Below are 25,651 nucleotides of genomic sequence, written 5' to 3'. Positions count from 1 at the left end.
GCTATTATTATTAGATGTCTTCCACTGTAATAAGTCTTTTTGGGGTTTTTTTGCTCTTGCATGCTAAATCTTTTAGTGAAAATGTTTTATAGTAGTGGTAAAAACACATCATACAAATATTTGCTGAGGCCATCAAATGTTTCAATGAGACAATGTTTATTCTCTAGCAGTGGTAAAATATGTTGTGCAAATATTTGCATAGGATCGTCACAAGACAAAAACTTGCCTCTCATTCAACCTTTAATCTAAAATAGTTTGAAGTGATTAAGATGATGATGAAAAGGGCTAAAGGGAAAAAAATATGAACATGACCCACAAACCTGCTTGTATAGGAAGTTGCTGTCCACTTGGAATCTAATTCAGAAAATGCTGAAGACCACTGGGCAATTATTAACCTCTGAAATTTTATATTTTATTTTGGGACGCTTTTAGCTAGAACAGCTGAGCAGGCCACCTAGACAGTCTTTTCCCCACTTTACCTGCTCGAGCATCAGCTCTCTCAAGCGTGTGATCTTCTCTCCATCCTCTGGATGGTTCAAGATGTATTCTTTGACAAAGAATGCCTAAGCAGAATAAAACCACAAAGTTAAATAAAGTGAGTAAACTTTTTTTTAAAAAAAAACCCCCAAGTTTCTAGATTATATTTTTGAAACAAAAGCGCCTTTCTGCTGCAACAGAGGATAATAAATGCTAATTAATTAATTATTCACATATACATTGCTGGAGACTATAGACAAATAAAATGTATGTTCAATATCCAGGACAAATTTGGAAACCTGCAAATCAGAGTTGAAACCAAACACAGGTCACCTGAACTAAACATCTCTTCCTCATTAATTGTGACACAGGAATTTCAAATAATCACAAAGAATTAGATTTTTCCTGTATTTTCGTACTAGGAGCTTCGTTATACCTTAAATATAAAGATATCTTAAGAACAGTGTGGAATTGTATGCTATTATATGTATTGGAGCCGTGACAGTACCTTCTTATTCACTGATAATATCAATAATGTTTTTAAAGAACTCACAGTGGCACTGATGTGAAAAGCCACACTTTTCACTTCAGGAGCATCTGACCAACATTCAGGTGTGTTCATGAGCTTACATGACTTTCCACCCCATCTCCAGCAGTCAAACTGTACCAGCTATAATACCCTGAAGTCATCTTACCCAGCAGTGGCCTGACCATAGCACTCCCCTTTTTATTCATGATCACATCTCTTTTAACATGGCACCTATTCTGCTGGTTTTGGCTGGGACAGAGTTAATTTTCTTCACAGTAGCTGGCATGGGGCTGTGTTTGGGATTTGTGCTGAAAACAGCGCTGATAACCCAGGGATGTTTTCGCTCCTGCTGAGCAGTGCTGACACAGAGCCAAGGCCTTTTCTGCTTCTCGCTCCACCCCACCATCAAGGGGGCTGGGGGTGCACAAGGAGTTGGGAGGGGACACAGCCAGGACAGCTGACCCCAACTGACCAAGGGGATATCCCATACCATATGACATCATGCTCAGCATATAAGGGGCTGGAGGAAGGAGGAGGAAGTGGGGGATGTTCAGAGTGATGGCGTTTGTCTTCCCAAGTCACTATGACACGTGATTGAGCCCTGCTTTCCTGGAGATGGCTGAACACCTGCCTGCCCATGGGAAGTGGTGAATGAATTCCTTGTTTTGCTTTGCTGGCATGTGCAGCTCTTGCTTTACCTATTATCTCCATAGACAAGTTTTCTCCCTTTTCCTTTCCTGATTCTCTCCGCCTCCTGCTGAGGGGGGAGCGAACAAGCAGCTGTGTCGTACCTAGTTGCCGGCTGAAGTTAAACCATGACACCTATCCTGCCCTACAAGGGGATTATATTCAATTTACAACATTTTTTAAATTTATTCTGCAAAGAAAATTTCCAGCTGTTCAGCTGAGAGATTGCCAGACTTTCTCAGAAAGAAATAAATTTGTCACAAAAAGTATCTGTACGCATACCTCTACATACACATGGGTTTCTATCTATAGAGTTGAGAGGACAATGATGGCTGCTCTGTCCTGTGTTTTCCTTTTGCACCTGTCTTAGCATTTCCCTCATTTACTTCTTACAAGGCTCACCATCCAACTTTAGCTGTTAAAATCTTTGCTATGCCAAATCATTTGTAAGTATGGGGAGCAGTCAAGCTGGAGATAAATATACTCTTTCCTTAGATTCAGTTCCAAAATTTCATGCTATGACAACCCATAATAAAGAAGTGCAGAGACCTGTCTAGAAAATGCTGATACTGTAATGAACATTTATTTCACATAGTCTATTCACTGCAGATAAGTAGAATTCTAAGAATTAATGTTTAAATTGTTAAAAGAAGCCCTCTGATACTTGCTAAAATCCCAAATCCCAAACTTCTGCCAGCTGATATTTTTTTCCCTCAGCTACAAGCTTAATGTTCTTTCAATATCAAGCAGGTGGTGTCCCAGTGGTTGTGGGCTGAGATTTATATAGATCTGTAATACCAGTCGGAGATGTAATAATCTAACTTCAAACAAAATCACCAGTACTTTAGGAAAAAAAAAAAAATCAGAATTTGACTAAATCTAGTAACATTCTTAGAACCAGTGGTTTCCAATAATTAATCATGAAAGTGCCTCTACTCTTCTAGCACATGTAAAGGAGCTAAAAGAAATTAAGTTATAGTACAAATTGCAGTTTGAGAGATGTTCGTGACCACAAAACACACTCTTCATGCTTTTCCAGCAGTGTTTAGGGAAATTTTAATTCAGTGGTTCAACAGCCATTTTTCAGCACACATGAAGGTGCTGCATAATAACTATTACTTCTGTAGATTTTCCTGGAATTTGTTCCTGCATTGAAACCAATGGAAGGATAGCTTTAACACCTGCAATATCGGCCAGAGTGCTGAATAATTAGAGATAGCTGCTGTCTATCCTATCAGGAGAGGAGAAAGGGATAAAAACGGGGCAAAGGAGAAAAGGGAAGGGAGGGAGAATGGGGAAAAAAAAGGGAGCAGAGTCAAGAGGGAAAAAGGGGAGCAGAGTCAAGAATGCAGCAGCTGGCCAAAGGAAATTATTTGCTGGGTCTTAACACTTCTTAAAGCTTGGAAATTGGAAGGAGGATATCTGTAAAGGCATGGTCATGCTTACCTCAAGGCCTCATGCTCCAAGACTAAGTTTTGAGCTTTGTATAGGGCAGAAGGCAAAAGCAAGTGAAACGGGCAGAGAAAAGCATTTACAGAAGAGAGGAAAAGAAGGAAGGTAGAAGAAGTGGCAAAACAGCAGGAAGACACATAAAGACTGAAAAAGGGACATCCAAAGAGAATGAGGGTGAAAGAGGAAAAAAAAAAAATCCCACAAATCTCACAACTAGTGCTATCAGTTTTGGTGTTTACAACACAAATTGGTGAAAAGTCCTATTACAGGTATATAACAAGAGATAGAGGGAGAGGGTGGAAGGAAATCAAAACATGAAGACTGCCTAGGAGATCAAGAATTGCAGCTAAGAATAAGAAAGGAGCAAGCTAGAACCTTTCATATGCTCATGAAAGCTATGCAGAGACACTGAGCTAGCTCTGACACTGCTAATTCAAACCAGACATAGCTCTGACATGACTGTATTTCTCAAGGGACTCCCGTCCTGGTGCTTTGCCATGCTAAACAGTTTTGTTGTTGTTGTTTAGAGGCAGCTGGGAAACATCAAACGCAGTACTGCTCTGCTTTAGTCTCACAATTTCCATAGCGTTCCAGTTTTGATGACAGATTTAAACACTATAGTGGACTCAATTTCTTGTAGTTTAATTTAGATACAGTTTTATCAAATTTAACACTGTTGAGCAAACACCGAATCTTGCAGCCTTTGAGGCAAGTGGACAGAATGTTATTCAACTTGACATTTTCAATGGAAAAGGATCAACCGGCAGATTCAAGTATTTCATAACACTATTAGGAGAAAGAGGAAGATCAAGCTGGGCTGGAAAAAAAAAAAATAAAAACCTTCCTCTCTTTTTACTGTGGTTTCAAAATTCCACAGAACTTTGTGGAAATACAGCATCCCAAACAATTAAGGTTCTCCTCAGGTGGTTCAGAGATGACAATAATGAGGGACAACTTTTAGGAACAAATCCAGCGTTAGACATTTCTTAATTATATGTATTATTTCTTACTAGATTTCTCCAGAAAATAGCTTTCCTTAAAAACTTGGAAAAGAGAAAGAAGGTTTTAGAAAAAATATGATTCTTCAAGATAATAAATTTCTTGTTAAGAATTTTTATTTTTTTTATATATCTCTCTCTCTCTATCTTAAAATTAGAATGTCAACATACAAAAGTAAATCTGCTGGTCAGCCAGAAATAGCTCCTGACCTAGAAGGGCAGGAGGGACGGAACGTATTAATAATAGTAATATAGTCACCATTAACTATTTCATTAAAAATCCCCAAACAAACCACTGAAGAAATTGTGAATCAACTCATCACTGGAGTAAGTTTATGGGACTATCTGCAGCAAAATGGTTATTTCAATAAAGCTATACATATTTAACATCTCCTCACCCAAAACTGCAATATAAGTATAATTAAAACTATTATTGATATAGTACTTTCTGTCCTCAATGGATACAGAGGAACTACATCTGTACAGGGAAAGAAATCAGTACAAAACTGTCTTATGACATATTTTTAATAAACAAAAAATAAATTGCTTACCTCTTGGTATCTTGCAACTCCACCATTAACTGCTGCATCAATGACCCCATTTAGACACATCGTGAGAGGGTTAATATTTTGCATCTGTCGAGTTTGACACTGACTAATCAGTGTTCTCAGCTGCTGGTTCTTATTTTCTAAGACTTCAATGGCATTCTCAAGGGGACTCATTTCCACCTGAAAGAGGAGTGAGGAACATTGCAAACATACTTAATTTTCATTTGAAAGATAAAATATATTAAAGGTATTTTTTGATTCCTTAAAAGAAAACAATGTTATTCTATGTTCTAGAGTATTGGGACAGAAAAAATTCTTCTCACCTGGGCTACACTGAGTGTACACTCTTAGCAGAGAGTATTAATTTTATCACATAATCAAGGACCAAAATAAATAACTCTCCCTTTCTTGTAGATCCATTATCTGACCTTGAGAGATACTCAGCCCTTGCTGCAAAACACTCACACGCTTCATCCTGTGGTGGAACTCTTGGAATTCAGGGCTAAACTGTCCTTGGTAACTTGACCTAAATTGGGCTTGAGGTCAAGGAGAGCTTCACCATGCTTAAGGGCACAGAGGAGAGCTTAAGTATGGGCAAACGTGTTCCCCCACCCAAAGTGAAGTCAACAACTAGACATTATGGAAAAGGAGTTTGAATGTAAGCTTTGAGCTAAGATGATAATAAAGTTATAGTCAAGGGCAGCCCTTGAGTGGGATGTGCCTGTCCTCTCTAGAGGGTGAAGAAGCTTTTCTCACAGGTAGCATGAACTGCAGGGAAAGCACAAAGCTAAGTGATGGGAAGAGCACAGGCCTGCAGTTGCCATAGTTTACCAAAACTTACAAGCACGAATCTGAGTTATGATCTAGTCCATGCCTAGAAAAAAATATTGCAGTTGACTTTTGGAAATGGTGACTATAATGGTAACACAATAGTAAACTGAGGATCTTCATATTAGGGCTCATGTTAACCTAGTAAGGAGTCAACTAACAAAACTTCTCATAACGCACAATTTTTTGATGTTTACTAAATTCCATTTTTGGTTTTCTATAGGAGAATATCAGGACAGTGAACAAATGACATTTTGTTGGTATTATAAAAAAAGAACACAACAGAGTTTGAGAGAAAATCAGTTATGCAATGGTATCCCTATAGTTAATGGGACTATTGTAATACTGGCTTTGACAGGAAGGAAAATAGTTACAGATGTTATACTCCTGTGGTCAACAATTGACCAATTATTTAGAGATCTTTACATGAGGAGCACTCCTCCGAATACATTTGAAACGTATTTAAGGATTTTCTAAGAAATATAACGACAAAGGAAGAGAAGAAATTACGACGTGTCAGTAACAGATTGCTACATTAGACCCTACTCCTACAGCTTCTGCGTAGGCATGCTTCCCTGCCCATGCTGAGAACTGGGAACTTCAACAGAGCTCTAGGCAGACACAGAGCTGTGCCCACACGGTGTTTATTATAGTACAGGAACTTGGAGAATGTTTACTTTTCAAGAATATGGAAAGATATGTTAAGCTATAGATATTCTAAGTATTAAATGTTACATCATGCTGAGTTTTAAGAAAGTAATTTGCTGACATTAAATGTTGCCTTTGGCTGCCCATTATTGTTCTCAACTTCTTTTTTCCTCAACTGTTTAAATGAATCATAAGCGTGGTTCTTAATAATAGTTTTCAAGATAAGAGAAACCAGACAACTCAAAATACTTTGTAAATAATTTTGTTGTAGCCAGCTTGAAAACTTGCTCAAAGAAATTATAAAAAGAAATTAGGTACGGGTAATAAATCTTAAAGTAGTTCATCAAATAACATATGATTAAGGATGTAAACCAACCCACAATATGTATTGCAATCAGTTTCATACTCACTACTTCACGTTTTTCCACTTCAAACCAACGAGATATTCCAGGTAAACTCTGCACCAGGATCAATGTGGTTCTTTCCACCCATAGGCTCTACAATATACAAAAGCAACTTATGTCCCTAATTTGCCTCTATATTTTTCTTAATTATTCCCAGTTTTCTTTATGAATACTTTCATTTAAGTAACCGTATACATGAAAAAAATATTAACATCCAAAATTTCTACTGAAATGTCTATCCTAGAAGCCTATGACATGCACTTTTCTCCTTACTTTCTAGCACCTACTACTAGGCAGTAATTTCTGCTGATTCTTCACTCTTAAACATGGTGTTATTCTATACTAATCTCCAAAAGTCACTCACAACTAAATTAGCATTTTAATATTTCCCTTCTGAGATAACATCTGAGAAGAGGGAGAGTAACTTACAGATCACAAAGACTGACCAGCTCGCTCCCCTCTGTGAAGTCCTATTTGAGATCCCACAGGGGGAATACTCAAATATGCTCCTGTTAAACGCTTTGTGCAAGAGGTTTGTAAAATGACAGATCAACACATAGGATAGTGCTTACACTAAATATATTTAAGCTGTACAATTAAAATAAAGCCCTAAGCTTTAATTAGAGGACAATTGTGACTTAATTTAGTTTATTTATTACCCTTACAGTTCTTTCCTGTAACTTTATAACAAAATTATTACGGGATAATTCTTTTTGTGTGTCTGAATACCAGAATATATTCTGCATCAGGACGTAAGTGTTTCTAGTGGGTCATAATTAAAATTATGCCAGAGGAATGTAAGATGAATTTTCAGTGTGACATTTTTATTAGGAGGAACAGAAGTCATTTACATATATTAGGAAAGGAACTATTGCTCTTTCCCGAGACAATCTCTAAGTTCACAGATAGTTTTTAGTCTTGATATCACAGGAACAGAACAGTATGCTGCAGCGTAGTCAAAACTGTCTCTCCCTTGCTCTAGGGAGAGGTAACTTTTGGCAATCCTATCCATACCCCAGATTACCTACTTAACAATGTTTTCCCATCTGCCTTATAAACTTCTCTGGAGGCTGCTCTGCTGTCTCCAGTTCTGCCTTCCATATATCACTGATGCAAAAACAAATGGGTACTTCTTTTCTCTCCTACTCCCATATACATCAAGACCTTCTCATCTCCCATATATTTTTCATATTATTTTAATTAAAATGAGAAGTGAAACAGTCAAACTTGAGCTACTGCCTCCTCTAGAGAATTTATTATACCCCACTTGGTTGAATAACACAACTGTAGATGATGTTTCAATAACACAACTATCATTGATATTACAAATGTTACGATGACTTTACCTTGAATTCATTTTCCTTGTCCTTGGTCCCTTTGTGAAATGGCCTGTCATATCGGAATCGCCAGATGTGATTTACTTTGTAAAAGCTTTTGATGTTATCGGGAATGCCGTCTCTCTGCAGGACTTCCTGGTTTTCTGGAATTGGTGTCACTGCATAAATCTGCAAATCTATACGTAAAGAGTTAAGGCTATCCCATTTCATTCAAATTAGCAAAGTGTATTGACTCCTGAAGCATACCAGAAGAAAAACTCTTTAAACGTGTATCATGAAATGCTTCTACACTATTAATGGCTTGGGAAAGGAACCTGAGAGATTTTTTGGGGGATGGTTTGGGATTTCTTTGTATTGTTATGTTGAAAATTTCATATTTATTTTTGAAATAGAGCTACTTACATGGAATACTACATGGAGTAAAGGCATTTAATTAAATATATTCTTACACACAATATGTCATGCCATGCTAACATTATGTTGTATTGTAAGAACTTGAATTATTGTAACTTGAAGTGATACACCATTATCACAGCAGTGACAGTTCTACAAGTATTTTTGGCTAAAGTAAGAATCTTAATAACCTGCCAAGGAATTTTTAAATAAAACCAACAATTACACAAAAAAATTCCAAACATAATAGAGCGACTGGGACAAATTGCAGGGGAATTCTCACCTACCATTTATTTCAGTGGAGGCGCATTGTGATTGAAATTGGCTATAGGTGTACCTACATTTTTTTAAAAGCGTGAAGGACGTAACTGCAGTGTAAGGGTTTGTGATTATGTGGATACACTGTGCTTCTGCCTGAAAGATGGTCTCATCTGGCTGATTAGCATGTTGCATAGCAATGGCATGTGGGAACTCATTCAACATTCGCTGCTGGAAGGCCTCCAGCCTTTCATAGTCATGTCCTCGGCAAACAAATTCCTTATTCTGAGCAGAATAAGAAAAAAAAAACACAAGAGCAAGTTATGTGAAAATAATTGAGTATCATTAGATAGATCCAAAAACATGCTCTTAAATATAGACTTTCTGGGCAATTTTTACATCATTTTAAGAAGGAAAAAATAAGAAACAAAAGATAAGAAAGAAAATAAGAAACCTAGCAAGAACAGGATACTTAGAAGAAGGCAAGGCAATTTTACCATATAAAGTATGTTTCATTCAAAAGTCTGGAAAAATCAAATTATTATACTTAAAGCTTTAATAAAAATCTGGAGGGAGAAATTGTTCTTATCGGAGTAAAGTATGTAACTAACGTATCAGATTTATAAACTATGTAACAAAAATATAATGCAACAGACAGTTAAGACAATGAAATGGGCTGAAAGTCCTTTCCATGAGGAACTAGGAAACTTTGCTTTGAAGTTATACAATGCTGAAGAGAAGCAATACATAAGAAAATAGTAGAATGCATTCAATTTCCCTTATCCTCTAAATGTTTATCAATTATCAGCCTGGTAAATTAAAATTATCCAGTTTTTGCAATATGAAGTAAAAGAATACTCCTGGCTCCAATGTAATTTCTTTTAGCTGGATGCCCTCTATGAAGTTGCCCCATTATTTGCCTGAGATTGTGCAACACGAATACAGGTACAACACACATCCTACATTAGGTGTGAAACGCTTGGATTTGGAGTAGCCATTGGAACTAGTCATTGGCCATGGCGGTGCTGAGGGCTTCGGGTAGCTCTAGACAGCACTTTTTGGTTTGGTTCTGTTTGCACGCATGTTTGAAATAAGGAAATATCTTAACCATTTTTCTAAAAGCACTGTTAAATTATTTTCCTTTTAAAATCTCTATTAGAAAATTCTAAAAAGTCATTACTAATGCATTCCTCTTGAAGCAGGTTTAGATAGAAACAGTTCTTGTCCTTATAGTATCTTGACACCAGAGACAGGAAGCATGGAATTCTGAAAGCCTGGACTTTCATGGGAATTGCTACAAGAAATAACTGCAGTAGTGTTTTGTGCAATTACCAATTAGAATGCGAAAGCTTTTTTTCTGAAGCTTTATTCTTTCTACAGCAAACACAGTCATGCTTACAAACTGCTTTGCCATTAAAAAATTAAGTCAAATGTAGTAGGTTTTGAGATGTTTCTTGTTGGTGTCGCAAGCATAAATCTGTGCTATGTACATTTAACTTGGAAAGTGCTTCCTGGGCAGATGCGTAAGCAGTGAAAGACCTGAAAGGTCTGAAAGTACTGCACCATTGTGCAACTTCTTCCAGTACTTTTACTTCATCAGTTGACCTTTAGTAAACTAATGATTAAATTCTTTCTAATTAACATTTTCAAATTGGCTTCTATTATAGTCAGATGACTACTAGGTAATATCAAAAACTATGTGCTGATCAGACTCTTTTTGTGCATCACTTTTAAAGGGGAGAGTTTCATGCTATATTTACCATTTGGAATTTGTCATTTTCCCCACCACAAAGGTAAAGAAAAATCAGGTTTTTTAGGCCTCCGCTATACAGAGGAGGTTCCTTCGTCACTTATTTGAGTTACCATAGGAAGAGGAGCTTGGATTACAATTGCAGCAGCTGCATGAATAAGACCGTTCTGTTCTCTTCCCAAGGTGACAGTCAATGCAGCTAAACCTCTGCAGACTGCGGAAGAGGGGAACAGTGTAAACACGACTAACATTTTCGAGGGCGCTTCAGTAACTTCAGAATCCAAGATTAATGTGCAAGAGTAACTTCATGTATCTTGTCAGCTTTAGTACGCTGATAATCAATGACACTCGGCATGTTGAATTTCTAAATAATTTCAAAAAAAAAAAAAAGGAACTTGGGAATGTAATTACTTAAATGCTAAATTACTGATTGTCCCACTGCCAAGGGATAACTCTTCTGACAGCTGCCTTCTGAGCAGCCACCAGCAGAAACAGAACAGGATAAAGGGAACAAACTGCAATGAAAAGAAGATGTCGGTCTGTGGAATAGTATAGGCCCATGGTTGCCAACATAAACATGAATATTAAGTTTATGTGGGACTCTGGAACCCTAGCATTTGTCTTTCCACTAGACAGGACCTTCTCTTAACCCTGAAAAAATGAGGATATTTAACTAATGACCACAAAGAATTCCTTGTTTCTCATAGGTTAAGAACTTGTACATGGTATGATCAAATTCTCACATAAAGAAAGTGATTAGGAATGACAGCATGAATTCCAAAATTACTCCATTCTGTTTATTTTCAAGTCACTTACTCTCAAGAAGAATGGGAACTTTTTCCCATAGAATCCAACTCTGAAAAATTCTGGCTCCAAACGCTGTTGATCCATAATTTTATCATACAAAGATGCTTCCATCATCTGGGTGAGATTGATAAGAAATGCAATTAGTCTTTTTTTGAACACATATTTTTACCTTAAGCTATCACAAAAGGGAGGGTCTTTCAGGACACTGCTCTGGAGTACTGGAACTGCAGTGCATCTCTGAGCAACAATAAGGACATCCAGAAGTCTCTGAATGCATCATGTTAAGTAATTATACTTCTTAACGACCCAAAAAGTTTCCAAGAATTTAAAAAAAAATGCTTTTAAATATATTAAAAGGGTAAAATATTAGATTAATGACAACATGCATAGATCTTTAATGAAAAATGGAAGCAAGGGAAACACAGTTTGAAACATATCACCCAGTAATTTGCTAATCATCCAAACACATGGCAGTAATGTGGTCAGTTTAGTCAGCAAAGTCCAATTTCCATATTCAAGTCTTGTGTCCAAATCATACCTGACTCCAATGATTTGAGCATCAAATGTGAATTCCTTTAAAAATCTCACAATAGCAATTAACATCATTTTTGACCAATACATCCTGCTTTTATTTCACTCAAAAACACTGACACAAAGTGATCTTAATGTCAAAGTCCCCTTTTTCTGATGATATTTCAGCAAAGCATTCTCTGTTCTTAAGTAACTGTGGAAAAGCCCCCAGTATTAGCCCTGTTTTAGGTAATGCAGACAGCTATTTAACGTGTATACAATATCAATAGCTGCCTACTTATATTGCTATGAGAAATCTCCCCACCTCCATTTTTGGATTAACGTAGGTGGCACAGATAGAGTAGAAAGACATTTCCTAATTCAAACACAAAACACATTAAGTACAATTAATTAAACATGTATAAACTAATTCTTTTATTCACATGATGACAGTCAGTTTGCTTTTGCTTATAGGATTCTGCCATTAGGATATCTACATATATATGGAATAAGCAGATCACAAGGAGTACCGCCACAACATAGCTCTGTGTTGAGAATTTTACATGACACCATTAAGCAGCTCTGGACTAAGTATACTTCAGTCAGTCCTAGCAGCAAGCATCCTACACGTACGGAAAATTTAAAAAGGAAGCTGTAATATAAAATTGAATCCATCAGAAGCAGATAAGAAAAGGGAAGAGTGAATAATCTTTATAATATGGTACCAGAAAGACTGAAGAAAGAGACAATGCTTAGAGGTCTACAAAAAATGAGAGAGAAAGCAGGAAGACTCTGCCAGGAAAGATTCATTTTGGCTACATGATATTAAACAGATCATATTCTTAAGCAGTAAATAAAAAAAAAATTGCAAAGGTGTACATTGCTTGTTGCAAGCTGTTTGTTCGCAATTACAACTGCAAAGATACATTGCTGCTCCTTGCAAAGGACTGCATAGAGCACATTCCCTGGATAAACTGTAGGAAACCAATGAAAGTAAATTTGGAATATATTTTTTCTGCATAAGCCTGCACACAAAAGGGGTGCACTGTACAGGTACAAACATCGCAAGATTATTTATATTCCCATTTTTCTTCAAAAAGCTTACACTCCTTTTTTATAATATTTATTGTAGAAAAAAACCCCCACAAGCTAAAAAATAAAGTTTGCAAACCAAACCTAAGGACCATTCCATGGCAAATTTAATTTTCTAAGTAATATTTTATAACCCAAACTAAAAAGCTTTTGGATCTCTGATTGATGAAAAGTACTTAGGTACATTACCCTCATCTTGCTGAGGTTTCTGTAGTCATAGTAGCTCTCATACTGTTCTGCAATTTTCCTGCATAAGATAATGCCATTTTCCCAACACTGCAAGCAAGTAAAAGATGTTCAGTAATTTCAAAGCCACTGCTCAACAATTCATGATTAGTGGTCTGTTCCTTCTATACTAAGTCATATTTCGAGTAACTGAAAATACATGAACATATTGTCCACTAGCCATACTGATAGCTGCTGAGTAATACTGATGAATTTTTTGAAGAATCAAAAACATATTTAGAGACTTATTTAATAAATGATTCTTACAGGACTATCACTGCACAAGATGGAAGTCATTGCAAGAGTGATAAACATCTCTTTTGATATTACATGTGTGATTGATTCAACACAGTATGATTTTTACATTTTAAAATTGTATTCTTAATTTTTGTAGATTGGAAAATATTTTATTGCATCATATAAGTTAAACTCTATAAGCTGATTACAGAACTTTTGAAAAAACTGATGATCAACATCAGTTTGATTCTATTTACTAGACTTACATGGATATTACACTAGCTACACAAAATTGCAATGAATTGCTTGTTTATCAGCAAGACAAATCATCACACAGTGTTCATAAAGTCTTAGACTGCAGGATAATTAACTCTTGCTTATTAATTCAGAATAAGCATTCTCCGTGATGACGATGAACTGTGATCCCCAAAAGCCATTCCTTTTTACAGATTCTGCTATTCTAAAAGATACAACATGATTTAGAAGGTGTAAACATAGTCCTTATAATCCACACCCCTGAATTTTTTTCCTCCCTTGGTCACTAAGTGAATTTCATCAGCTTTATACAGTTCGTTTTCACCACCATTAAAGTGAGGAGAAACAATACTGTCTTTTATGAAGTACTTCGACACTTACAAAGCAAATTACTACACAAGTGCAAATTATTCTCACATGTAAGTGTGGGATTTCTAGGATACAAACACAGGATTTGAAGAAACCTACGGTGTCGCTAAGTAACTGCTTAATCAAGCAATGACAAACACTTCCCCTCTGCATGAGAAAAGACTGCAACCCTGGAAGTAACGTCCTAAAATGAATGAAACTATCCTTTCCAGATCCACTGCGTCAAACAGGACTATTTTACCTTTCCCCTATCAAAGTTTTGAATGATGGTCAGATGGAGACACTCTTTACGTTGCCACTCTGTTTGCATGGGGTAGTTGAGAAATTCTCTCAGTGGCCGATCCGACCACTCCAACAGCTCGTCGTACAGCAGGAGCGTGTAGGCAGCCTCTACAAGACAAATTACAGCACGGTACTTATGAACACCAAACAAATAAAACAGCTAAACAAAAGTACACAGAAATGTGAACGCTCTTGATGAGATGCACCTTTTTAATGGGTAACTGATTTATTTCAAGTATAAGACAGATGGTAGGGCTGGTTTTGGATAGAGTTACTATCTACAGCTCTAACAAATTCAGCTTACAATTTTCACACACTATTTAAAGTGGAGTCACTGGGACATTTTTCCTGGAGTCTGACAACACAAAGGGAACAGAGAAATTAAGAAACAGTTTCCTGCTTAGCCCTAGTCTTCCCTACCGCTAAGGAGAAACTCTCAATGGCTCTGCTGTCTGAGCAAGGGAACAAGGACCGGAGGATGAGGAACATCAGTAGAGAAAGAGGAAAGAAGACAGACAGGACTGTGGACACAGTCCAAAAGAGATCAGGGCTGGGAGGGAAATGGAGAGGCAGATGTGGGCTTAATAGATTCCATTCTTTCCATAGTAGAAATAAATACCTCATAGCTAAGCCTTAACACTCTACCATAACAAATAACTTGGAAGTGCACCCATAAATTTATTTATTTATTTGTTTATTTATAGGTGCGGAAGGAATCAAACCTATTGTTGCGCTCTGGTCAGAGCACTGTGTAGTAATCTTTAGATCATGGGTAGCAGAAATTATGTGGGAATATCAAAATTATTATTTTTACTTTGATTTAATTTAAAAAAATCCATGAAGTTGATAATAACAAATCATTCAAAATCACAAGGAAGTAAAAGATAGCAGAGCATAAATACATTCCAGGATAGCTCACTATGACCCTTCCTCTCTAACTCGGCATGGAAGTCCTTCGTTTTAACAGATTTTTGTCTGCCATACCATTTTTATGGGTTTTTTTTAAGTTATCATAAACTTATATAGAAGGTTTCTAAAATAAGATGGCCATACTGGACAAAAGGTCCAAAGGGTCCTTCTACCCAGCATCCTGTGTCTGGCAGTGGCCAGCATAACAAATAACATATTGGTACCTCTGGCAGAGGTCTGTAACTATCGGCTGTGCACCAAAACAGTAAGGAGAGATAAACAGGGTTGACTCACGATGTGGGAAATTCAATTTATACAGCAGACAGTCAAAAAACTAAAAATTTCTAAGATGGATAGATACAAAGACAATCTCATTACACTTCTCAGGTGACTGAGGGGACACAAGAGGAATCAGTGCATTTATGTGCTTTGGCTTCAAGAGAGTTGTATTTATAGCTGTAACTGAGCGCTGTGTAAAGAAAGATTTGAAGCTATGTTTTATATTAAAAAGGACTTTTTTTTTTTTTTTTTTATGGAGGATTATTAGAAGCAATCCTGTAAATCATACTATGAAAGGAGAGAAAAAATATTTTTAGAGCAAGCTGGCTTCATCCCTATAATGAAACTATGCAGTTAGTGAACTAATGGTGCAACATGTAGGAATGCTGCTGAAGTACAAAACTTCTTTTCCAACTCCCATGTACTTTAGATCAGCTGATTCACAAAAGGTCTGTGTTGTCAGTGATTGATAAGGCAAGGCAATGGACTACATAAGTCTGTTTTCTAGGGCAAAGACTGTCTGTATCTCAATACCATGTGTGAGACAATCCTTCCTTAAGGCTCTCACATGGCAAGAAAAATAATAAAAAAAAAAATCCACAAAGTGGTGGGATGTACCATGGTAAAGAAGGCAAAAATCACACGTTAATAATAAATACACAGGAAAACAACAAAGTCCTGGAAATAAATTTTGAGCAATATACTGTTTAACATAAGAATGGATGGCAAAACAATTAAAAAAATTAGGTTCATATCACCACTGAAGATAAACTGGACACATAGTAGCAGCCAATGTGTAAATGGCACTCTACATTGCTTAAAGAGTTACTAAGATCTGTTATGTAAAATCAGGAAATGAGTAGTTTGGCACAAAAGCCAGCTGTAGCAAAGATACTGCTTGATAATCAAAATTCTCTTGTGATTCACTACTGCCAGGTCACATGAGGAAATTAAAATCTCTCCTTAATATATCCTGCTCTCTAGTCTACATTTTAAACCCATGAACTGCAAAGGGATTGTGGAAATTCCAAGTGAAGGATCTTTTCTATGGATAGCAGAAAAGCATAAGGAAATTTGCTGTGGCAGTAGGTTTACTAGCGACCCCCAGCCAACCAATCTGCTTCTAAGAAGGCAAAAATTCTGGACAGTTTCTGAACACGTGCAGTTGCAATTGCAAACACTGGGGGAAAGATGGAGGTATTATAAGGTCAGTCAAGTATTTTGGCAACCAAAGATTTTTTAAAGATGTACTGATGTTATCTTCTCCAGCAATTATTAATGGCATGTAGCTACCAAAATGAAGTGCAATTTATGCTGTATAAAAAACAACTACGCACGTTATCTTCTTATTTCTTCATTTAAAAGATAATGGCAAGCCCTGGCACTAAATTTGCATTGAGACACCCTGGACAATAGTACTGCAAGTGTGGTATGTGAAGATTCAGAAAGACAACGGCAAAGTGCTATACTTGTCACAGGTTGTAGGGTCTCTGTCTCATTGTTAGTGATATGGATCTTGCTTTCTTTTCCTTTTTTAACCTAAAAATTAGGTTCTGAAGCACAGCTGTGTCAAAACACTACACCAAACAGCTAACCCAGCAGCATTACGAAAAACTATATAGGCTCAGATACTACCAAATGGACTCATAAAAACTTCCTCTAAACTTTACTCTTCTTAGGTGAAGAATGACCGTATCACACATTTATTGCTAGTGCGTATCAATAGTAGTCATTTACATTCAACGTGGCACAGCAAGTAATAGAGTTGTAGGGCTGAAAAAAAGCCATATTTTGAGAGAGATTAATTGGGCAAGGAAACTCGGCTGCCGCCTGGGTCGGTATTTTCCGCACTGAGGATACAGCTTACAGGTTTGCAAAAGACTGCAAATCACGGACCGGTTCTAAAAATCTTTTTCTAGTTTGTACTCAATTACCTGTGAAGTTTTGTGCTTTCAGATGTAGGTCATAGAGCTTATGAATATAGCGAATATACATCTCTTCCTTGTTCAGTTCAGTCTTGTAAAAATTCTGCAATAAAATTGAATTTTGTAATGAAATGCAGTAGTTAATACATGTATGATAGTGGTTACAAACAAAAGACTTTGAACATAATGCCTGAGAAATACATGCATGGATTTGAAAGTTTCACATGTATGAAGTCATTACACAGAACTGCAGTAATGCAATAGGAAATAGAATAGTAAATTTTCAGTAGACAAGTCAACATGCTCCTGAATGTTTTTTTATTAAAATTCTCATAGAACATAACAGGAAGTACCTGATAGAACTGAAATCTGATGGTTCTTTCTTTATAAATACTAACCCATCCAAAAAGTGACAGCACTCTGACTTTTGTATTCATACTTTAACAAAATATCTTATTCATACTTTAACAAAATATCTACTGCCTGGTATGTCTATTCTTCCTTCTGTCATAGCAAAATGCCAGGACGACTTTGGTAGCTTTACAAAGAACTATCCAGTATTGTAAACAGCATAATCCTGAATGAAAAACATGACTTCTTCAGCCCTAACTGATGCTGGGAACTGGTAAGTGATGCATAAATATTGCATTGCATGATTGAAATATAAAAAGTTGCACTGTAAAGTGATATCTAGGACAACATTTCTACAGTGGCTAAAGATTCTTGGATGTATAACTGCTATTTGTTGTTACATGGATAAAATATGGAATGCAACATGAAAACTCCTTATTCAAAACATTCATTATTTATTTGCAAGCCCTAAAACAAAGTATGAAAAAGTTACAGGGAGAGGAGCACAACCCTATAGCACTATTCACAAGTATTGCCATACCGACTATGGACAGGCAGCTAGAGTCCCCCTGCTAGCCATTCTTAACATTACGGATAATCTGCTTTGGTTAATAAAAATTTATAGGATAGAAGAATCTAGCACTAGCCCTTATTATCAATTAATAATTTCTGTTCTATTATTCAAATCACTTACTATTTTGACTCTAAGCAAGTGGCCAAAATTTCCCCCCTATTGTACAGTATTCTTATTCTGTGCCACTGTTGCCTAAATTGAGTTATCAAAGAGAAAGGTGGGAGGAACATTATGAAAATATCAAAATAAAAACTCTATAAAGTATTTTTAAACTGACTTCAGAAAATGATTACATATCGATAGCTTTGTAATAACATGCCCCCTTTAGGCCACCATCTGCCTTTATAATCCAAAGACTTCTCTTTTCCTCCCACAATGCGTAGATCAGAAACAGATGCTTCTCTTTCGAAGAGAAAATGAAAAAATATCTGTTTGTATGTTCATATTTACCTGTCTGGAAAAAAGCATAATCTACAATACAGAATTGCAAGCAATAAAGCATAAAGATGACAAGAAAACACGGCACTGAACTGCAGAACTAGACTTCTTGGCTCTTACCCCTAAGCGCTAAAGGCCCCAGTCTGAAGTCACAAGTCTGAACTATACAAATCAACTGGTTCTTCTCTGAAGCTCAGCTCTGACAATGTCCAGTTGGTCTGTAAGGCAGACCCACAGCAAGACAACCCAGCCACAGCTCAGGAAATACATCGTGCTAATAAAAGTGTCCTGTGATTTTTCAACAAACTATTTCGAGACATAAAATATAACAGATGTAGTGTTCAAAAGGGGACATGGCGTAAAAAGTAGACTTCCCTAATTAATAGACTTTTTTCCTAAGAAAAAAAACCCAGGCAATGTGGATGCTTTCTACTTATATGGCATGATGTCATATGCCAGTGTAAAGAACAGGAAAATCTCCTCTTTCTAAAAAAGAAGGTATAATTTTAAATTAATAGAACCTGAAATATCAATTAAATGTCAAGCCACAATGAGGACCAGAGATGCTTGAGAAAAACTCCTCAGTGAGTTACCAAAAGTTATCCAATATACTTTCAATGCTTCTGTACAGCTCTGTGATGACAGGGTTCTTTCATTAGAAATTCAGCTTTCAAACTGAAGTTAGATGAATCTTATGCATAAGGAACTAATGCCGTTAAACACCTCTTAAACCAGCTTTTCCAAATAAACATTACTAATGTGAAACCTACTCCAGATGATCCAGAGGGCGGGAAGAGTAGGGAAAAAGTTCCTACCTTCTCCTTTCATCTGAGTTATTGCTGCTGGTGCATACCCCTTCTGCATATTTCATGACGTGGCATAATTCCAGACAATTTGATAATTTGGTTAACTTGGACAATTTTATTTCCTGGAAGGACAGTATCTACCTCTATAGCAAAACAACGTACAAATTCTCTTTTCATGCCAACCAGTCCTCTTTGGAAGTTGGAATACCTTCAAAGTAGTGGTGAAAAATGAAATATTGCTTCCTCTTCTGGACTTCAAGTAATGTTAACATTATACATTCTTCTAAGTAGTTGTTGCATGAAACATCTTTTGAGATGACAACCAGTTTATCCATCATATAGGCAAGCAAATGTCTTAATATTTGTGTGCTACTTCTGTAATTGAAACTTCCTTTTCAAAATTTAGCATTTGTTGTTTCTCTGGTGTGCAAATACTATTAAAATTTGTATGAAAATTATTTGGATATGAAATCTGCCTTAGCCTGTAGAAGTCATTGAAAATCCCATTAAAAAGTGTTATGGTGTTTTGGCGCTTTTAAATATTTGAATTTTCTTTTTGTGCAAATCTTGGATGATTTGCTAATAATAGTTTAAAAACTCCTTAGTGATAGGATGAAAATAATCCAGGTGCTTTGCAGAATTCAAATCATGCCAGAGCTTCTGACAGAAAGCCAGCTGCTCTATGGGCACGTAGTAAACATCATCCCTATTTAGAGAGCACTATTTTCCTACTGAAGAAATCCTTTATTCTCTTATGTGTAACTGCTACTTAGAAGTGATACCAAATTGTTTCACTGACGTCAAAAATGCAGAATTACAAGTCAGCTTATTCTGTTTTTTTCCTTGGCTAAAAATACAGCTTTCCAAAACATTCACCATGAAAACGGAAATTTTCCAAGGTTAACAGAAGTCAACAAACTTGTCAGTGGAAACTGGCCTAGAACCAAAAGGCATGTTGTAAACAAAAATGAAATCTATTTCATACTACGAATTGGCACTGTTGGTTTGTCATGATGATAACATGACAAGAGGAGGTCTTGAGCAGCATTTCTGGCTCTTCTGGGAAGACATTACATAGCCTGCAGTCTTCAGAAGATATCCTATATTATATGTCATAAGAACCAACCTGTGTCAGTTGTTGGGGAAGAAGGGAAACAGGAGAAACCACGTAAGTTTTGTTGGGTTTGGGGAAGGAGGAAAGGCTTATTTGTTTCTATGAACTCAGAGACCAATTAAACTTGGAAAATACTTTGATGAAGTTTATCCAGTAGGAAGAGACTGAAAACTGAATAAAGCAGTATTAGAGATCTCTTAGAGCCCAACTATAAAATGCCAAGAAAGACTAACTACCCACTGTATGAATTTCACCCTGAAAAAAAATAAAAAATCAGCGATTCTAAGTGCAGTATTATGCTGTCAACTTCCACTCAAACTGCTTCAAGAAGCAAGGTACCTTGTATTCAAATGTGTGGCTGTATACTAGAAAATGCTCAACTGAAATAAAAAAGGGAAAGAAAAGGTATTATACAAACCAAAAGGCTAACAGTGCAGCCAATCTTTTTGCCATCCACTTCTCCCATTTTCATGCAGTCCCTAAAACAGAAAGTAATGAAAGTCAACAGGAACGACGTTTATCCTCCTATAAGTGAAGCACACCTCAGAAAACAGACATATTTGGCTTGGCAAGCTGAGGGAAATGATGCAACGCAAAGGCATTTGGGTGAGCAGCTGACCCAGGTGCGTAAGGGATTTCACACCTCCTTTTCTAGGACATGGAATACATCAGTTGTCAAGAAAGTCAATGTTTTTTTCTGGCTCTGTCATTGATTGCTAGGTGACTGCTGGAGATCATTTGGTTTCTTCATAGCTTGTGCTCAAATCACGCCAGCAGAAGCCAGCGTGGCTGCCAGAAGTCAAGTGCTCTCAGGCACTCATTCCCAGTCCTGCACTCATGCCTGCACAAACCTCAGGAAACGAAACAGGTTAGGCAGCATCTTTTGCTGGTGACTTTTAGCCCATGTCAGTCAGATCACCAAAGCGCAGCACAATACTTGTGTTGGCACAAGGAAGAGGGTGATGTGAATGAGGGAATGAGCAGGGATGAGTCTGATTTCTTCCTCTAAATTCGTCATGGAATTACAACATTAATTCCTCCTCTGGGAAAAAACTATAATGTCACTGACCTCCTCTGTAAAATGCTCCAAGATTGACCAAATATTCCTCAGTAGCACTTTACGATCGGTATCATTTATTGTTTGGGGAGGCAACAGATCTGATCCCCAACTCAAAAGTTAAATGGAACCGCGCAGAGTTTGATAATCATAAAGGGAAAAATAGCGTAAAGGGAAAAATAGCATCAGTATAACCATTCTGGAGTAAAAAAATGACAGGCAGACATCACCGTGCAGTCACTAAAAGAAATTTAACGTAATTTTAAAACTTTCTTGCATACATGAGCTACACAATCATCCCGAATACTTTCGTAACCACCAGTATACACACTTGTTTTGAAAGATGTTGGATTGACAGCCCTGGAGGTTGTAAACCAACCGATCCCTGAAGAGGACTAGCACTGCCAGGCTTCTAGAAATTAAGAGTTTAGTCTCTTTGTTGACAAAATAGCTTTCTTTTCAAACTATCAGTGAGAATAGCAAGTGGAGTACCCAGTCTTACCATGTGTCCAACATGGAATCAGGGGGAAAAAATTGACACTTAAGCTCTGCAAAGTGTTACTTTGGCGATAATGAGGACTAAGCTGAAATCTGAGGTTTCTACATGGACTTCACAAGTGACTGAGAAAATCCCTCTTAGTCTCCCACTCCTGAAAGGGAGCACATGTCTCTTATTTCCCTCTCCTTTGTTCATGTGGCACAGTTAGATGTAAGCTCCTCACTCAGAGATCATGTCTTTGTATACATACTTACTGTGCTGGCTGACGCTACAACTAAGCATGATTGACATAGTGATAAGAATTTTACATATTCTGTAAAACAACTGTCAGGTGATTAGTGTTGAGCTCTGTGCCTTCAGACACACTTGAGTCACTAACCTACTGCTGAAGTTCCTATATTCCTGACAGGAAAATCATGCAAGCCCCTGGATTTTCATACCATGGAGAGGCTACTTAGTTGGTTTTCAGCCTGCTCGTCTCATTTTCCTGTTGAGTAAGCAGTTGCTGTCAGAGATCCTGAGGACGTACAGTTGATGTGTCCATGTGCAGTCACCATTTGTGCAAGATCACCACGTTTGTCTCCTAATATTTCAAAGGTGCCCACCCTACTTATAAATTGTGGTAACAACTCACCGGTAGTCCAGCAACCTCTCCATGAGGCGAGTCACAGTGGCGATTAATGAAACACCACTTTCTCTCCATGTTTCCCGCTCAATTTTCTTCAGTAGACTGAAAAAAAGAAGCCAGAACAATTTCACCGTTTATTTTTAACTGTCGCTATGACAACCACTCCAATTTACCAGTACCTTAATACCTTAGCAACATCTTCGATAGATAGGTTTTCTTTTACAAACACCCTCCCAAGAAGCACAATTTGCAAACAGTGTCTTACCTAGGATAAGGACCAAAAAGTGGAATTCTAGTCCAGGAAGCATTGACAAAACAAATGATTTTTATATTAGCTGCATTAGGTTAAAATATATCAAATACCTAATTTTCAGAATATGTTAATATCCCAAAGACTTAACAGAACTCTTACACAAAATTTATATACTAATTTCATGCTGATACTTCAGAAAATAGGGAGTTTAATGATGTACCTAGAAAAAGAATATTTATCAACTCAACATACCTTTTCAATGGGACCTCAACATTTTTAACCAAGATTTTTCCTCTTCTCTAATATTTCAGCACACATGAAATTTAAGAATGGGGAAGCGATTTTAATAAGATTCCCCCTCTTCACTTAGTATTACCTTCTGAGAACATACTATCATGCACATGTAAAATTCCATTAGCTTAAATTGTCATAAGGTTATTAAAAACTCTGTTGTGTTGAATTCTTACTCTAATGTAAACATAGATTACACATTGAAGGGAAAAGATTTCAAAATGGTTTTGTAAATGGAGCTGTCAGTAAAAATATAGTTAATATTTCTTTCTGTTACAGGCTTCTCATTTTTACTGCTTAAGTTTATCAAATATTAATCATTTGGGCATGAATTTCCAACATTTCCTCTCTGAGAATGAACAAGGAAATGTTTATCTACAGAGTTGCCTTACTTTCATTCTTTGGTGCAAGACCTCAGATGGACAACATGTCCATGGAGGTATTTTAGCAGTCTCCCTGAAACCGCACTCAGGTATGGTTTACTTCGAAGTCTCTGAAAACTGCCACATCCATATACTTGGAGCTTTTGAGAGAGTTGTTAATAGCATCTCCGAACCTTCTGTCTGCAGCGGGTAAGCTGTCAGCTCCGCTGACCTTCATCTATACTGAGCATGTTCAGTCCCATAAAACTCCTACGTCGAAATTTCACCAAACATATAACAGCGCCCAATAACTCCTACATGCCAACTGCACTAGCTATACACTCCAGCTCTGTTCAGCTCCTTCCATACAGGGGGATGTCACAGATGCAATTCTCCAAACTAATTCAATCTAATGAAGCTGTGCTCTGCTGGAAGCAAGGAGGAAACGCTGTTCTTCATTCTGCATCCTTATATCGATCTTAGACTCACCTCTTCTCTTTAGGAGAAGATGTCTTTCCCTCACATTCAGAGACTGACTACCTGTCTGAAGCACTAATCTGGCACTTCTGCTTTCCATACAGAATACACAGGCTAATTTAATTCACTTTGAAACCCCTTACATTCCTTTCAATACAAGTTTTTGTGTCTAACAAGAAATAAGGGTAGAGCCTGTTACATTATTAAGCACTGATTACTGCACTGATTTTTCCTTTCTATTGCCTTTCAACCCTGTGTTAAACAGAAACATTTCAACCTAAATTCATCAAAATAATTACCTAGAGTTCCTGTAGAAAATCAGCAGAAGTCTGACTTCTCTTTCAAAACAGATATTTTTCAGCTGCAGTTGACTTATGCACGTTCTTTATAAATGTATTGGCATATTCATTATAAATACACAATTACTACAAATGGGTTGTGTAGATACATTCAAAGTACCTATTCAAATTCACATCAATGTCATCAGTTGAACAATTTTATGACTTGCCTTCTGATGCATGCCTCCCCCTCTCCACCATACATCTTGCACCACAATGCACAGAATAAAAACTCAGAATGAAAGAACTACTCAAATATATCCCTTGCCTGCCTCATGGCTATATCCAGATAGAATTAAATTCCTGTTACCTACTGGACCCAAAGCATAGTCAAGATGCTATGTTCTACAAAGCACTAAGGGGGATAAACACCACAGAAAACACAATGAAAAAGCTTCTGCCTATCCATGCTACTATAGCCTGACATCTGGGCTCACCGGTGCAGTTATGGGTTTGATTTTTCTTTTTTCAATCTTGAGTTCCCAAGAATAAGAGAGTGGAGTGGGGACTCAGAGGATCAGAGCCCTCCAGGGATGAACACCAGGCTTAGAACCATGTTCAGGCTAGCTTGATCATCTAGTAAGTGGAGTTTATATGCCTAAGCCACAGAGTTATTCAGCCCACTAACTCACAGGCATCTAATCCTAGAGGTGCCTTAAAACCTCTGGATGTCTATTTTGGAGTACGAAGTCCTCCAGGTACCTCACTATAGCCAGAGGTTCCCTCATCTAGTCAAAAGGGTCACAGTCAAACTTTGCGGCAAAAGTTCAGAGATCGCTGAGGAGCTACCCAAACCTCACAAAAATGTTCAGGAGGGCTCTGAAAGACTCAGTCCAGACAGTGTCAAATGGACTGGGCAGTGCTGAATTCAGTCATGCAACTGGGGGAAGAAATTAAGAAGACTGCAGGCAGCAGTCATCACTTTTTATGCAAAAGCTTCATGGCTAGAGAAATCACCCACAAACTGGCAGAGCTCAGTATTAAATGCCAGCTCAGATTGAACATCAGCTCCAATTTTTCCAAAAAGAAGCCTTGTCATCAGGCCAGGTTTTGTGCTTTAATAATGTGGCCACCTAACCTCCAAATCTGCAGTGTGTTACGCCAAACTGGAATACAGCTACAGAAGTAATAATCTGGCAGCATCAACCAGATTCAGAACAAAAGAGCTACTTGAGTATATCCCTTGGCTTCCAAGGATTTTGTTCTAAACACCAACTGTTTAATAAAGTGAAATCATTCTTGTCTCTGTGCTAATTAACTCGGA

At 37.2% G+C, this 25,651-nt stretch overlaps 1 protein-coding gene across 2 annotated transcripts in view; it reads right to left on the bottom strand.

Moving 5' to 3' along the window:
• DOCK4 (dedicator of cytokinesis 4) overlaps positions 1–25,651 on the bottom strand; it is a 259,671-nt gene that overhangs the window by 16,548 nt on the left and 217,472 nt on the right. Inside the window, exons 33-44 of one of the 2 annotated variants that reach the window (XM_075744140.1) lie at positions 22,932–22,958; positions 22,673–22,768; positions 20,901–20,961; positions 17,209–17,302; positions 14,046–14,194; positions 12,908–12,994; positions 11,126–11,230; positions 8,703–8,844; positions 7,918–8,084; positions 6,578–6,664; positions 4,695–4,871; positions 480–563 (exon numbers count right to left, since the gene is read on the bottom strand). In XM_075744140.1, coding sequence (XP_075600255.1) covers positions 480–563; positions 4,695–4,871; positions 6,578–6,664; positions 7,918–8,084; positions 8,703–8,844; positions 11,126–11,230; positions 12,908–12,994; positions 14,046–14,194; positions 17,209–17,302; positions 20,901–20,961; positions 22,673–22,768; positions 22,932–22,958 — 1,276 coding nt within the window. The remainder of the gene's footprint in view (positions 1–479; positions 564–4,694; positions 4,872–6,577; positions 6,665–7,917; positions 8,085–8,702; positions 8,845–11,125; positions 11,231–12,907; positions 12,995–14,045; positions 14,195–17,208; positions 17,303–20,900; positions 20,962–22,672; positions 22,769–22,931; positions 22,959–25,651) is intronic. The other variant, XM_075744149.1, reaches the window with a different exon arrangement.

The sequence above is a fragment of the Balearica regulorum genome, chromosome 1 (genome assembly GCF_011004875.1).
Source record: "Balearica regulorum gibbericeps isolate bBalReg1 chromosome 1, bBalReg1.pri, whole genome shotgun sequence".
Taxonomy (NCBI): Eukaryota; Metazoa; Chordata; class Aves; order Gruiformes; family Gruidae; genus Balearica; species Balearica regulorum.
Note: the sequence above shows the minus strand (reverse complement) of the source record. Positions and strands in the feature narration are given on the sequence as shown.